Source organism: Taudactylus pleione, unplaced genomic scaffold (assembly GCF_031769625.1).
Source record: "Taudactylus pleione unplaced genomic scaffold, aTauple2 ptg000077l, whole genome shotgun sequence".
Taxonomy (NCBI): domain Eukaryota; kingdom Metazoa; phylum Chordata; class Amphibia; order Anura; family Myobatrachidae; genus Taudactylus; species Taudactylus pleione.
In genome coordinates, this window is record NW_028284479.1 from 1,173,966 (window position 1) to 1,190,408 (window position 16,443).

The 16,443-nt window shown below is 41.3% G+C and overlaps 1 protein-coding gene across 1 annotated transcript in view; it reads left to right on the forward strand.

The window, feature by feature from the left end:
* The window catches only part of LOC148532412 (uncharacterized), a 157,897-nt gene that overhangs the window by 127,593 nt on the left and 13,861 nt on the right, over window positions 1–16,443 (forward strand). Inside the window, exon 6 of the mRNA XM_088467826.1 lies at window positions 833–902. Within this exon, the coding sequence (XP_088323952.1) occupies window positions 833–902 (70 nt within the window). The remainder of the gene's footprint in view (window positions 1–832; window positions 903–16,443) is intronic.

Here is a 16,443-nt window from a genome sequence, read left to right on the forward strand (position 1 = left end):
CAAAAGCAGAGTTTCCGGCAGTGGAAGCCCGACAGCGCTGGAAATCCCGATCGTCGCTAAGGTAAGTATAAACTAACCTAACCCTCCTTAGGGGTGCCTAACCCTAACCTCCCCCACAAGTGCCTAACCCTAATCCCCCCTCTAAGTGCCTAACCCTAACCCCCCCCTTCCCCGCTGCCTAAACCTAAGTCCCCCGGGGGGCTGCCTAACCCTAAGTCCCCCCCGGGTGCCCTAAACCTAACCCTCCCCCCTGCAGCTGTCTGCTCGCAGCGCCCGGCATCCCTTTGATCGGGATGCCGGGCACCTGTCTCCCAGTGTCGGGGAAATGACCGGCGTCTCGATATAGACGCCCGGCATTTCACTCTTGCCGGGATATGACAGTCGGGAAGCCGGCTGACGGTATTAAGGCAGCCAGTTTCACGATTGTATACCACTGTGAGTGAGTCTTACCTATAAAATGTAGCCTGCTCCTGCAGTTCTCACATTTGTAAGATATACCTCAATGTTTGCTAGTAGTTGAACAGAGCCATTTACTTTCATGTTGTATCTCGTGCAATGTGTTCGCTTAACTACTGTAGCTATATATATATATGGATTGCCCAATCCACCCATTGCCTTGCCAAATATCCTGTGTGTCAGCAAGGCTACTGCCTTTTATTTAATAGACACCACATGCAATACTAACACAGACACAGTTCCAGTCAATTGTCTATGACCACTGTTAGGTTCAATTTGCTACTTACTTTTTAAGTACATTGGAATGAAACTAATATGCACGCATGTATATGGGGAAATTACTCTGAAAATAATCTTTTACATGACTGTTTTTCAGTTCCTTTATGAGATCATTAATTGACCATATGGATTTCAAGGCTTTGGAGCTGAAAATGTGTAAAGCCAAGGTAGGAATGAACCAATATACATTGATTTGTTGTAATGAATGATATAATAAATATAAGAATACCAATACCACATTGAGGGGTCTTTTTACTAAGCAGTGTTAGGAGACAAAGTGATAAGGTGCCAGCCAATCAGCTCCCAACTGCCATCTCACAGGCTGTGTTTGAAAAATGACAGTTGGGAGCTGTTTGGCTGGCACCTTATCACTAACTTATCACTTTTCACTGTGTCTCCTATCACTGCTTAGTAAATAGACCCCTGAGTATCTCAGTATCACAATCACCAAAGATGTATCACATCTCTTTCAAGCTAATTATTCATCCCTCTTATCAAAGATATCCTGCAGATGATACCCATTTGTGTACCCCCATTGTGGTTTCACACTTTACAATCTTCGATTAGGGAATTTGTCTGGGCAGGGCAAACACCCCGTCTAAAGCTTGAGGTTTTATATAGAGGGAAACACAAGGGTGGCATTCAGTTACCACATATCCTAAGTTATTGTCATGCCGTCATTTTAAATAGGGTGTTAGAATGGACCAGAGCAAAGGACTCTAAACAGTGGGTCTGTATAGAGGAACAGCATATTTCCTAGCTCTCTGAACTAGCTCCCTGGCAGACACACTTACCTGTGCTCACACATCCTACTATAACTCCTACCCTTCAATGTTGGAACAAACTCAGATGTTTCCCTCAGGCATCCTCTGAATTTGGTCACCTAACATCTTTTCTACGTAATCCACATTTCCCCCATGATCTTGAGCTACTGCAGGTATTTTCAGGGTCGATCAGCTGGTGTCTTTGTTGGGGATCCGTCAGTTTTCATAGATTCAATCTGGCTGGGGAATCCATAGGAAGAAATTTTGGAAATAACTTCAGGTGACACACTTCCTGTCTTCATCTAATAGAAATTTGCTAACCAGGAGGATACTTTCCTTTTTTGAGAAATTATGGGTTGCCCCTTAAATGCCTGCACACACCATCTTCTCCTTATATAACATTTTGACTGATATATGATTTGACTCCCTTCTACATTTCACACACACCTGGAGTAGAGGTCTTCATTAAATACTGTTGGAAAATGGCTGGCAAAAATGTTATTGAATACTTACTCCAGCTTGTCCTGTGTCCTCATAATGGCGATGCATCAGAAGATCTTGACGAGGTGATATGACATCCTTTGTTACCTCACAAAATATATCCCTCTACCTCAGGCACCTGTTGGAGATGGCTATGGTTACTTTTCTACATATATGGTGGGAATGCACGGTAATCTCTACCTTTTGGAGACACCGTTATTTGGACCTCTCAACTTATAATACACAATACCATGCCGGAAGGTCCTGAACTTTGTCTCCTTTCTAAATCCAAGATCCCGACCAGTGCCTATAAAAAAAATCACTATTACGTCACCTTAGTAATGCAGCTAGGGTGCTGATTCGTATACATTGGAAATCCTCATCCCCCACCACCCACACACACTCATAATGAGTGGTACTCCCAGTTTGATTATTGCATTACAAAGGGAGATCTCAATCTTTCAAGTGCATACAAATTCACAGAATATTGTGCAACCTGGTTGGGAAAGTTGGAGTTAGCTACAAAAACTATGTTATGCACTCTCACATGCTAATTGTCCTAAATTGTTGATATTCCAATGTATGAGCCTAGAGTTTCTTGCTGATCTTTCTCACCATTCCTACAGTGTACAGTGTATATGACCATTTTAGATATCTCTCATTCCCTGCCTTGTATTCCACTCCCTGTCCTCCCCTTCCTTTCTACCCCAATGTTTCAAACTTTGTATTGCAATACATTTGTTGGACATCTCTTGTCCTTCATTTATTTAGTGTTGTTTCTCTAATTTTGATGCTCTTATGACCTGTTGTTGTTGTTGTTGATGATATTGTATGTTGTTTCTACAGTCATGTATTGCATCTCATTTTCAATAAAAACAGTTAACATAAATAGAAAATCCCAATACTATGGCTCAATATGTATAAATTATAAAACTGCAACACAGCCTTCATATAAAGGTTGAAGAGTTCAAACAAAAATCTCATAATTCCATTCACATGTATTAATAGAGTTATATTAATATGTTCCCATTAACTTGCTAATACAGATATATAATCAAATTTAATTAATTAATAAATATTGAAGTTAAGTTTGCCTGTGATCTTAGAGTGTGGCATTTGAGATCCCTCTTTATCCCACTTATTGACAAATGTGCTATGTGATTAATTTTTGATTATTGTTTTTTACTAAGAGATGTTTTAATACATATGATAACTTAGTATACAAATGAAATCTTTTTTAATTCTTTGGTCAATCGGGAAAAACAATGCCCTTTCTTCAGTAATTCCAATCAATGTTAGTAATGGTGTCATTGGATGTAAATTGTTTTCAAGCTATATAAACCTGATGATGTAAACTATACTGTATATTAAAGTGGATACAAATTCTCAATATTTTTATAGAAGAAATAATTTTACAACTCCAAAGGTACACTAACTGGTGTGCTTGAAGACCTAGACACCCTGGATCAATTTGGTAACAACACTGAAGCATCGGGCCATTGTTTTTAGAGTCTTTAAAGAAATATTCTCTCAATAATACTAGTGTGTAAAAAAAGGTCTAAATAAGTAACAGTAACAGCTCTAGCTGTTGTTTTGCATCACTACAGATTGTAAGACCCTGCCATGAAGACAACATGCATCGCTGTCTAATATTATGCATGCTGTTCACTAGCATATGTTTTTTGTCCTGGATTCATGCTGCACGTCACAAAGAGAAGGATGCTTGGCAGTCTTTAAACAGCTTTTTTTGTGTGTGTATGTGTACTTTGTTGGGGGAAGGGACTGGGGATGGGGACAGAAGACAAAGACGGCATTTAAACTGATTTCCTTGGGGAGTTTTTGAAAGACAAATTTAATTGTTTAAATTAAATTTGAGGCCCTGCCTTAAATCTTTACCTACATTTATCCATCCACCAGCCACATTATTTAGCAGATATTTTGCTGAACTTTTGTTATTTTATTATTCTGCAAAAACTTAAGCTTCTATTTATTTTAGTTTACAGATGTTTCCTTTTATATAAATAACAATAAAATACAGTATACGGTTTCTCATTTAGATCATGTAAAACAACATTGGATAGACTCAGACTGCTAATAAAAACAATTTTATAGTAAATACATTTCATTGTTTCTATTGTTTCTACTTAAATAAGGTAACAACTTCTGACTACAAAACTTTGCCTGCTATAGAGCTGTTTCAGTCAAATATCAAAACATATTGATGAATTGAATAAATTGACATATTTTTAAACCTGTATTCCTATTAATAGAAAGAGTGGCAGACTTTACAAATAGGGAAATACTGATATTTAGGATATTTGTTCTGATCTTATTTTACCAAGTCAATAGTTTTATGCTGCTCCAAAATCTGCCAGATATGTAATAAACTGGACTTTAGACGTGATCAGCAATTACTAGATCAGTGACCAGTTTAGTCACACATGTGTAAGGTGCTGCATTCTTGGGTTAGACAGGATTGTAAGCGACTCAACTGTTGACTATACACCCAAGTCAAAGTGCTCATCAGAAGCTCAGAACTGTCAGATAGGATAGGCCTGCTGTGCAGTATAACTGACTGGCAATAAATTATTATAAATGACCGAACTGGCTGACAAGAACACCAAAATGTGCGGCTAGTTTTGCCATGCATTTAATGGGGTTCATGGTGTCCAGACCCGTTTCACTCCAGATTAGCAGCTGTGATCACGACACTTACTGTACAATCAAATCCAAATGCCATGTGCTTGCACCAGCATTCTGGCGCATAATTCAAATACACCTAGGGGGAGATGTATCAAGCCTTGGAGAGAGATAAAGTGAAGAAGTTGCCCAGAGTAACCAGTCAGTTTCTAACTGCCATTTTATAAACTGTGCTAGATAAATGACAGTTAGAAGGTGATTGGTTGCTATGTGTAACTTTGCCACTTTATCTTTCTTGAAAGTTTGATACACCTGCCCCCCAGAGAGAAATAATGTGTACTACTTCCCTGAATAGCTTAAGAGAACATGTAGAGCAAAAGGCAATAGGTACGTCTTGGGGGGAATTGGTTAGTGAGCAACATGAGGGTGGCTATAATAGGCATAAAAAGAGGAAATAAAAGGGGACAAACTATGCAAATAAGTTGGACAGAATAGCTCTGTAGTGGGGATAGTTTTATTTTCTAAATCTCTACCTTACTTTTTGATCCACTGATGGTCAGTAGGCAGCTGGGCCGCCTACCACCTTTTCTCTGTCTCAGCAGATTGATTCTCTGCAGCATCTTCGGCCCCTCATCAGATTTGCAATGACTTCACTAAGCCCTATGGCCATCTTTGAGCTGCTTGTACGCTGCATGCAAGTATGTATAGAGCTGCAGTTGTTGTGGACACAACTCTTTTTACTAGAGATGAGCGATTTGTTTTTGTTGAAAACCAAACACACCTGAACTTCGGGGTTCCAAATCGAACTGAGGCATGCCTGGGTTCTCTCAGACAAATTCGTGCCTCAAATTGAGACAAAACATCATAATCCTGGAAATGTCGGGTCTCACGTGTTATGAATTCCATATAAATCCATCCCGGGCTACTTCCTAGTTCCTATTTCTCCCTAAAGTAGCTCAACCTTTGTTGGTGGGCTGAAAGCACTGAACAGATCAGTATGATTTGTGCAGGCTTAGTTTTGTGAAAGAAAAAGTTATTTTTATTTTTTTAAATGTGTGATTCTCCCTCCCCCCCCCCCCCAAATCAATGATCAGCCCAGGACCCCTGAGCCCACGCCTGTATTGGAAAATAAGGGGAAAACTTGACAATGGGAAATACATGCAACCTTTTCAAATGCTGCTATGGGGCCCACAAATGACTAATTACGCCTCTGGCCACAGTTATGGATTTCAAATATTTTCAGGAGAATGAAGCTGGATAGGTTTCCTATGAATCATCACTATGGGGTCTATTTAGTCAAATCTACTTACAGACGCACATCTGTTGCACCTTTTATCACACTCTTTTATCGCCATATCTATATCAAAGTTTATCAGTTTAGTAAATAGATATTTAAATCACCAATGTTCTTAAGGTACTGGTTCCTAGTATGAGGATGGTATGATCAGACTATTGGTTCAGTCAATAAACATGGCTGCTTTCACCATGTATTGGTGATATACTGTATGGTTTTTATGTTTCTTTTCTCATTGTTTTTCTATTACTGAATAAAATGTTGAGGTTAAATTGCATTACAACATAAAAGAAAACATTCTCAGAGTGACAGTTAACATAAGGCCTGATTCAGCAAGGATCGCAATTGCAAAGCTGCACGCAGGCTATAGATATGATGTATGCACGCAGGCAGCTTTGCAATTGTGATCCTTGCAATAATGCAAATGCAGCAGGAGGTGTATAACACCCCCTGCTGCATTCGCAATCGATGGCCGTGATGGTGGACGGTGCCGGGTAGCCGGACAGCTGAGTAAGCCTCAGCTTACTCAGGCTGGCTAGCTTGCGAGCCCAGCAGACTGCGTAGTTCCACGCAGTCCCTGGGTTTGCCTCTCCCGGAAAACAAGGTGGACACACGTTTCTGGGAATGCCGGCCAACCTCGCCCCCACACCACCTCTTAAATGCCTCTGCCTGTCAATCAGCCTGTCCGTCTTAGCAGAATGGGTCCTGCGCACGTGCAGATTCCCAATAATCGTGAATCTGCGTTTAGAAGTGCATTTGCGTGCATTGCTGAATCAGGCCCATAGTGTGAAATCACAGGGTATTCCAGCTTATACAAGAATCTTCATTAGTCCTACTGCTAAATGTGTCTGATATACAGTATATTGCTAGATTTGTTTTCCCTTGAGGATGACATACTGAATGTTGTGCACCTTATAAGGAAACCATGAAGCAAACTTATAGACCAGAATGCTGACAGGTGCTAAGTCTTGGAAATGATCATTATCATTCTAACAAGACTGTAATAGCCACACTGATAACTCAATGGGGTGTGTGGATTTCAATTTAGCAGCCAATACCACATCAATCTACTACAATTTTCATCCTTTGTTTTCTTCTTTTATGTTGCTGAATTGCAATAATTACAGCCCATCGATTCACATTTCCTTGAATCACAGACTTAATTAGCTGTCCAGCCACAGGAAAAGTATGTCAGCAACAAAGTAACTTGTTGTAACTACTATTATTGATCTGTTGTATCTTATATTAACTAACAGTAGCCACTGTAATGTGCTTCACCAGTATGTCTGGCCCAATCTGTCTGAAATGTTTTATCTGTGCACTTATGCTACGCTTTATATGAAATGAATAGCTAACACTTTCTTTGTCATGCTGTTTGGAGTCTGGAAATATATAATATAATATGATAGTTACAGGAAGATGTAGCATTATTATGCAGTTCTAGATATTCATTGCCTGATAAACCTTAAGTGAGAAACTATAGACTTAAGGGCATATTCAATTACCCGCGGGACCTCTCCCGCGAGTAATTGATGGGTGAAAGTCCCGCAGTGCGGGGTAAAGCTATTCAATAGAATAGCTTTTTCCCCGCGTCCAAAAAGCAGGACTTCCATGCGAGAACACACTGATTCCGCGAGAACTGCGGAATCAGTGTGTTAATATTACTCGCGCGAGGCCGAATAGGGCAGCCTCATGCTGATTTTACCTCACACCTGCATGAGGTGCGAGGTAAAATCAAACAGCGGGGACTCGCGCGCGGGGTCTCAGGGACACCCGCGCGTGGAATCCCCGCTAATTGAATCCCGTCAAGCGCGTCAATTAATTGAATATGCCCCTTAGTGTGATTTTGTGCACCCATCTAGTCCATTATTTTTAGTTACCATATGCATGGTCAGGGCCGCAACTAGGGGGGGGGGGCTGGAGATGCATGTGCTCCGGGTGCCAGTGTCCTCCAGCCCGGCGCCACAGGGAGGCTCGAAGCCCGCTCAGATGTTAATACCAGCTCCTTCCCTGCAGTGCCGCGGTAGCCGGAGGCTGCAGTTCTCTTCTGAACTCCAGCTTCCGGCTCTCCCCATGGCCCCGGCACTATGGGAAAGATGTCATGGTGTCTTTCCCATAGTTCCGAGGAGCAGCTGGGCAGACTGGATGGCGGTTAACGCAGGAGCGGGGTTTAAGGTAAGTTTTTTTTTTGGAAGCGGCACTTCAGGGGCATTACTATATGGGAACTACAGGGGCATTACTAGTGGGCTTTACTGGGGGACATTACTATATGGGCATTACCATATGGGCACTACAGGGGCATTACTATGGGGACATTACATTATGGGCACTACAGGGGCATTACTATGAAGGCATTACCTCAGGGGGCATTACTATTGGTGCACTGCTGAAGGGGGCATCACTATTGGGACACTGCTGAAGGGGGCATTACTAAGGGGGAATTATGAAGGGGGCGCCAAATTACTGTCTTGCCCCGGGTGACAAAAACCCTAGTTTCGGCCCTGGCATGGTCATTAAGTATTGCAACTATATTATGTCATTTCACCCACTTGTGCATGTATTGGGATAGCTTTACTCATAAGAAGTGCACGGGTGTTAAATGCAGCGCATGTTTCCAGAGATAAATGTTAAGATGGACATTTTAGGGAACTGAAAAAGCATGATTGTTTCATTGTAAGTGCTACACCTGGCATAGATGTGTAGATTGCAGATTCTTTAAGATGCTCATACAGTGGAATAACATAGGACAAGGTGAAATACAGGTTTGAAATTTGGCAGCACTGTGGCACAGTGACTAGCATTGTAGTCTCCCAGTGCTTATGTCATAGGTTCAGTTCTTGGTAAGGGCCTCATCTATGCAGAGTTTGAATGCTCTCACCATGTTTTTATGGGTTTCCTCCAGGTACAGTAGTTTGGTGTTCTCCCAAACTCACAAAAAACGACCGGTAGGCTAACCATTTGGTGATTATTTTTTCAAATACATCAAAAATTGTTGATTTTTTTCTTAAATTAAATAAGTCAAGAACATCTCTTTTTTTAATGGTATTTAAATATGTTAGTGACAATGCCCCTATTGTAAAATACCCCCCCCCCCACACACACACACTTTGTACAGTGGCAGTTGATCATTTAGTGGCATCACCCCTTCCCTCAGCAGAAATGGCATTGCCCCACCCCCATAGTGTGTGTCTTTCCCCAAGTTGAAGTTTCCCCCCACCCTCATAAGGGCAATAAACCTCCATCCTCTCCCAATAAATCCCCTTGGGAGGTCAGCACTTTACTGTCCTGCACATGTGCCCCAGAATGCAGTTTGTACTGCATCCTGGGGCACAAAATCATCAGTGATGTCAGCATTCAGAGACGGCCACATCACTGCCGGTTCAGGCAGAACTGATTGCCATTAAAATCAGGGGTGAATGGAGGAGGATGGCATGGTCGCATGGGATGTGACAAGTGTCAGTGAAAGCCTATCTGGTATTTCATGTGACTGTGCCAGTTAAACTGTAAATTGGATTCTGACATAATGAACCCTAGTGTTTGTGTGTTAGGGAATTTAGTATACTGTATACTCAGTGTGGCAAAAACTGATTTTAGGGACAAATATTCTCTGTGAAAAATGGCAATTCATGAATAAATGATGATAATATTAATAAATAAAACATACATATGATCAGGTATTTTTTTGATATTATAAATAAAAGTAGTGCAGCCCCTTCATTGGCTGCATGTTACAAGGGGAATAATACAGTATAAGTCAAAGTGCTAAAACAAAGTTGTATGAAGGTAGATATCTCCTTTAATGTTTTATATAATTTATTGTATTAACACATTTAGGGCAAATCACATCATTATTTTAAACTACATGTCTTCCTTGTTCTTTGCTGAATCCACATAAAATCTTTTAATAACATCGGACCAGGTTTATGTGTTGTGTCATTTAATAGTCCAACCAGTTCATAACAAATGAAAATATTTTTAGCTTTGGTAAACTACCTCCCCATTAATATTCTTTATAACCACCAACAGACACCATAGAGCTCATTAAAGCGAGTTTGCATTTGTTACACAAAATAGGACACAGCAGCAGTCCTGACTCGTGATTGTTCTGCTGCTGCTGCTGCTGCAGAGTTACTTAATTTATGCCTTTTATTCAAACTGGATATACTACTTCTATCAAGATATAATATAGGCTGCAGTGTGTTGGGTTTAATCTATGAACCAGGACTTTTTCGTAATGTCTACAAAGGATGTGCACAGCATAACTGCTTGCTTTTGGCCTAGTGCCCAACAGACATTAGGGTTCATGCCCACTCCTCACTCTCGGGAGACACCTCTGCATATCAGAAATGCACCTATATCCATACTCCTACCACTTTAGAATCACACCTTTTAGTTAAACTTTTAGGGGTCTATTTACTAAGCAGTGTTAGGAGACAGAGTGAAAAGTGATAAGGTGCCAGCCAATCACCTCCCAACTGTCATTTTTCAAACACAGCCTGTGAGATGACAGTTAGCAGCAGATTGGCTGGTACCTTATCACTTTTCACTCTGTCTCCTAACACTGCTTAGTAAATGGACCCCTTCATTTTTTCCTCAAACGCTGCTCGGCTTAGTTTACAGTAATCACGAGAGAGGATTATATCAGGATTGCCTTTCTTACAAATGTATGGTACAAAATGCATGCTAATAATACTATAGTATGAGACCTGATACAGTATATGACAGCTCAGGGCTGGTGCACAGTCCTAATCTGTTTGCTCCTTATGTCATTTCTGTAGTCTTGCTTTTCAAAATGAAATCTTGTTTTTGCACTGTTGCAAAGAAAAAAAAGTCACATCTATGCAAAAACTCCATGTGTTGCAAGGAATGCTCTAAGATGGCCTAACTCCTCACACTGCAAGCGTCTGCTCCTGCACGATTAGCTTTTCAAATCTATGTGCTTTGGTGGAAATGTAGGTACATCTGCACAGATCAAGGTGCACAATGCCACCTAAGAGGATGTTATGCTGCACTTTGCTCTATTTGCATATTGTAAATGACCTCTTTACAGTGATGTGCAGTGAGGTGAATGGCAGGGGAGGCATTGGCTAATTTATAAAAAAAAAAATGTGCCTCACCCCCAAATCAGTAACCCGCCCCAGACTTCTCAGCCTTGTCTGGTATTGGAAAATCAATGAAAAAAAACTGTGTAGTAATTGTATTGGAAAATCGAGGGAAAAACCCTATTTTCCAATCACATTGCCGTCACATTGATCAGCACTAAAATGGTTGAAATTCCTCGGAAAGTGGGGGCCCCCAAAAGTAAAATCTTGTCCGCCCTCCCTTGCATCAACCAGCACCAGACTTTCCCTGCATCCCTGATGGCAGTGGGCGCAGGGTTAATAGTATTGAAAGAGTTAATATTGTTCTTTACAGGTGGCCTACAGGTCCCAGCAAGTCTGCCCCAGCATGCTGACACCTGTGCAACAACAAGTGCCAGCATGCCAGTATATAGCATACATGTCCGCCTGTATGGAAAATAATAAAATAAAGATGACATTCAAATGTTTAAGTACTTTATTGAACGCATCTTCACCTGCTAGGTGACGGCCTGTTTAAGCTCTTTTGCATGGCTGCTGCCCCTCAAGACATCCGGCGTCTTCATTCTTTGTTTCTTTCCTCGGTGACGGACTCCCTGCAGCTGCCTCACTCTGGCTAATATACAGTAAGCCAGCCCAAGGGGCAGGGTGATGATGCGTTGAGCTGCAATTGGTTTGTTGCTGCCATCTCAAATTTAATAAATTCCGCCGCAAGCAAGCCAATAATGGCTTGCGGTACCATTTTTCAATGGGCCATGCCACCAAGCTCTTCAATGTTAACTGTCTGTGGCCACAAAGGTGTCCATCGGAGCTACCACAACTGCCTCACTGAGAGGATTGTACCTTGACGTAAGTTCAAGGCAGTGCCTCCTGAGTGAGGCACATGTGATAGCTGCCTCCCACGGTGCTTTTTTAAATGCAGTATTACTGCCCGCTGCCCCGCCCTGTGCTCAAGGCAGTTTCTTATTGTCATAGGGTAGGCTCCGCTCTTTGCTGCCTCACCTCTCGTGTCTTCCTGTATTTGCAGAGAAGCGCTGCAAATTTGGGAAGGTTTGACTGTAAAAATGATTATAATAATACAAAGAAGTTATTTATAACAGAATATGTGTTATAAATATCTTCTTTGTATTATTCTAATCATCAGATCAGTGAAATATGACAGGTGAGGCTCTGCCCCCCCTGACTGCACGTCACTGCCTCTGTAGTGTAATCGTGTACTATCTAGTATACATGTGCACAGTCATTAGTTTTTGTATTTCTAGTCATTAGTTATATATTTCCACACTGGAAAGATTAATATATTATTGATAATAATGACATTATCACGGTAATCACAATACAGAAAATGATGGGTCTGATGCAGAGGTGGTAAATCTGGCATAAGTTGCTACTGAACTGCATGCATGGAAAAAATGTGTATAATTAACCGTATGCAAAGTAATTTGCATCTTGCACTACCCTAATGTGTGCACCTGGTTTGCTACCAGTCATCATCATCAGTGCACACTTTGGCTTGCTCTGAACTTGTTGCAAAAGACACACCTTCATCTGGCGTATTTATGCTTTCTTCCAACTCTGCACAGCCCTCAGTTCTGGCAACACACCCTTACTGAACTTTGCCTTCATGAAAACTCCCTGTTATAGCCTATTCAAACCTCTTCAGTCATAAGTGTAGTTGTCACTGAAATACGTTTTACTCTGCAATGCCTGTACATGCAGTTCTGGAGCATTGCGCAGTGCAAAAACCTGCATGTGTTTAATAAAGATGCTGCTCACTCACAGTCCCTGCATCGTCACCCTGCAGCCAGAACCTCTGCAGCAGTCCCGCCCGAAGCATCCATAGGAAGCTTCAGATGGACACACTGCTGCTCTTACATTCCCCCGTAGCATCCTGAGAATGGTCTAGGCATGGCTGTCATTCTCGGCGATTGTGGCCCTGTCCCCTCTGTATGATGTCATGTGGAGAGGGTGTAGCCCCCACCAGGACCCACAGTTACGATGGTTTGTGTGTATATATATATATATATATATATATACACACACAAGGTAGGACTGGCCCATAGGGGTACAGGGGAAATCTCCGGTGGGCCCCACTGCCTGTGGCCCCATACCCCTCTTCTAGGTTTCAAGTGTCAGACCTCAAATTATAGCTTGTTACTCTATTAAAAAGTCAGTCACCTGGTGGAGCAGGATTACTGATCAGCATGGGAGCTTGGTCCCCTTCTATCGAAAATACACCAAGATTTACCTAATGGTTAGCCAAGCGTCAGTGGTAGCTGGCCACACCCCCTCTGTTAGATGACCACACCCCGTTATCATGGACCCCTACCACTGATTCCCCCGGTGGGCCCCTCATTCCCCAGTCCGACTCTCTCTCTCTATATATATATATATTGTGACAGGGTCAGCATACTTCAACATGAAGTAAATGTGGAATATCCAGATATCCCAGGTTTGGCAGGGCAAAGGCATTAGGAATGTGTAATGTCCAGTTCAGGTGTTGCCTCACTCAGAGTCTGGAAAGGCAGCTGATTACAGACACCTGTGTGAGGCTAGTTTAAGAACTGCAGAGACACTTTGGAAACTGAGCCTGATGGTGAGATAGTCGCCCAGCTTATAGGCCAGTCGTGACTAGTGTTAGGGTTCCTGGACCTGCGAGTCCACTGAAATATTGCCGTTCGGAAGACTTAGTGTAAAATCTTGCCTGTGAAACTGCCATAACCTGTATACCTGCCTGTGGTGAGCAATAAAGCTACTGATGGATTTTACCCGGTCTATGTGATTCTTGTCACAATATATATATATATATATATATATATATACATACACACAAAAAATAGTTCATTTGTATGTATGTTCGCGATAAACTCGAGATCTACTGAACTGTTTTTGAGCAGGTTTTCACTGAAATGTTCCCTGAGATCCTCCAAGTAACATAGGGGGGAATTCAATTGAACGCGCTATTGAATAGCGACGGGAGGGACTCCCGAAGCTATTCAATACACAAGGCACCTTAACCGGCATTCTCTGACCAAAGTGCCGGCGCAGCGCTATGCAGAAAAGCTGCTGCGCACCCGGCACTTTGGTCGGATTTCTCCTCGCATCCCCAAGGGGGTGTGAGAAGAAATCCTTAGCGTGACCAAACAGTGCAGTGTATTGAATAGCTTCGGGAGTCCCTCCCGTTGCAGTGATACACATGGTTCCGCCTGGTACGTCACTACCGGTCAGGCGTAACACTGCGGCTGACCATGTGTATCATGGGGAAGCTGCATGTGTCCCGTTGTCAGTGGATGGACGTCCGGTCGGCGATGAGGTGACAGACGGCAGGTGTGCACAAAGTTGAGTGCATTTACCATTATGTTGGTGGGTATTTAATGGCGCTTTGCTGCCATTGTTAGTATAGCTGACCCTTGATGAAGGTGACAAACACCGAAACAGCTGTTGGGCTGGGGGCTATCATTATGCCTACTACTGAATGAGCATGATAAGTATCAGGATGCTACTATACATTTTGGAATGCAGCTTTAAAGCGTTTTTTCTACTACAATAAATGAATTGACTTTTGCTACTTAAGCTGGTGTGCTGGTTTATGCTGTCTCTTTGGATACAGTGGAAATTTGGATTTTAGATGATTACTGTTAACCCTGCACCCATTTGAATGAAAGTTGGTGTGCGATTTTCCATGGACTGTTATATATATATATATATATATATATATATATATAGTGGAATATATATATATATATATATATATAGTGGAATAAGCCTGGCATTCAGGACGATACGGATAAGAATGCAGGTGCCATCCTAAAAAAATACACACAAAATCCTTCTGGCTTGGGTATGCACCCAGCACAATATAAAGAAAGGCAGCACTCCAATGGGTGAATAAAGTCAATATGTATTAATAATACAACAACATGATAACATCCATAACATATATATATATATATATATATATATATATATATATACAGGGGCGTCTTAAGAGAGGAGGGGGCCTGTGTGCATTATCTGTTCACCCTCCTCTCTCTCCAGTGGCCGACAGCTGACTGACACGGCTGGCAGGCCATCGCAGAAGCAGTAGACTCCTTGGCACTAGAGTGTGCCCGGAGTCTACTGCGCATGCACAGAACGCCGGAAAAATGTCTGCGGCGGCCATTTTCCGGTGTTCTGTGCAGCGCTGACACCCGACGCAAGACCAAGGACAGGTGAGTTTTAAATTATATGGGTGCAGGGTGTGCGGTGCGGTGCCCCCTGGACATGGGGGCCCGTGTGCCCCTCACATCCTGCACCCACTATAGAGATGCCCCTGTATGTATATGTATATATATATATATATATATAATACACACATAGAACATAAACGTTTAACAGACTTTTACATATCTTCAAAGGATGATCATGAAACTTCCACTATCAGTATGTGCTGAAGCAATCATATGAAATATATGAAGAGAATAAAGCTATGTTGTTATTTGGCATATTACTGGGCCCGCAGTTTATCTTCCACTTGCAGTTTTTCTTCTCAACTGCAACCAACAACTTAATTTAAAGTTTCTCTAGAGCTGCTTGAAGATGTGAGCTAATAAAAGAGCCGTGCAACAAATGTTTATGGCCTTATATATATGAACAAAAGTTCTTTCTTCAGACTGGACAATGTAACACATGTGAGTATAAAGCACATAGAGAATGTTCAATTCGGTTGATCTGGTCTTGGTAATTATTCTTCAGACCAACCAGCATATTATCACACACCAAGGTTAATGCCAGAAGATTACCCATCATTTTTAAATTGAATGTGAAAGTGGTACAAACAGGTGCAAACACAAAAAGAAAATGAGGGCTAAAAAGTAGAAGAATGAAAGCAAAGGACTATTAGTTTTAACCACAGTAAAATTAAAGGCTTCTTTAAATAAGAAGCATTCTTATATTACCAACTGAACACGTACAATTAGAGTAAAGCTTTATTAGGGCAGACACGGACATTTGCACACATACATGCATCAAATCAACCCCTTTCATATTATACTGAGTGTTTCTTTTATGACAAAAATAAACAATGTACAAATTTACAGTATAATATGATGTTTTCCAATACATGTACTTTTAATCACAATCTTTAAAAGGAATATATTTTGGAAGCACAAAATTTATAGAATTACTGATAGGGTCATATTTTGTGTGTTTGGCTCTAAATAAAAAACAAAAAGCACTTAGAACAAACAAACAAACAAACAAACAGTAGAGTGACCATTACGTTTACCAAATACATACATAGAAACAAAATATCATTTACATAAATCCTCTAGGTGAAGTACAAATACACAATTTATGAATTGTATACATGAACATTCTTCACAGCATACAATAAAATAATAGCAAACCAGTTAATTATGCCCCACTAATTATGCAGCATAAAAGAGAGCCACAAGTGGTAAAGTAGCAGCTG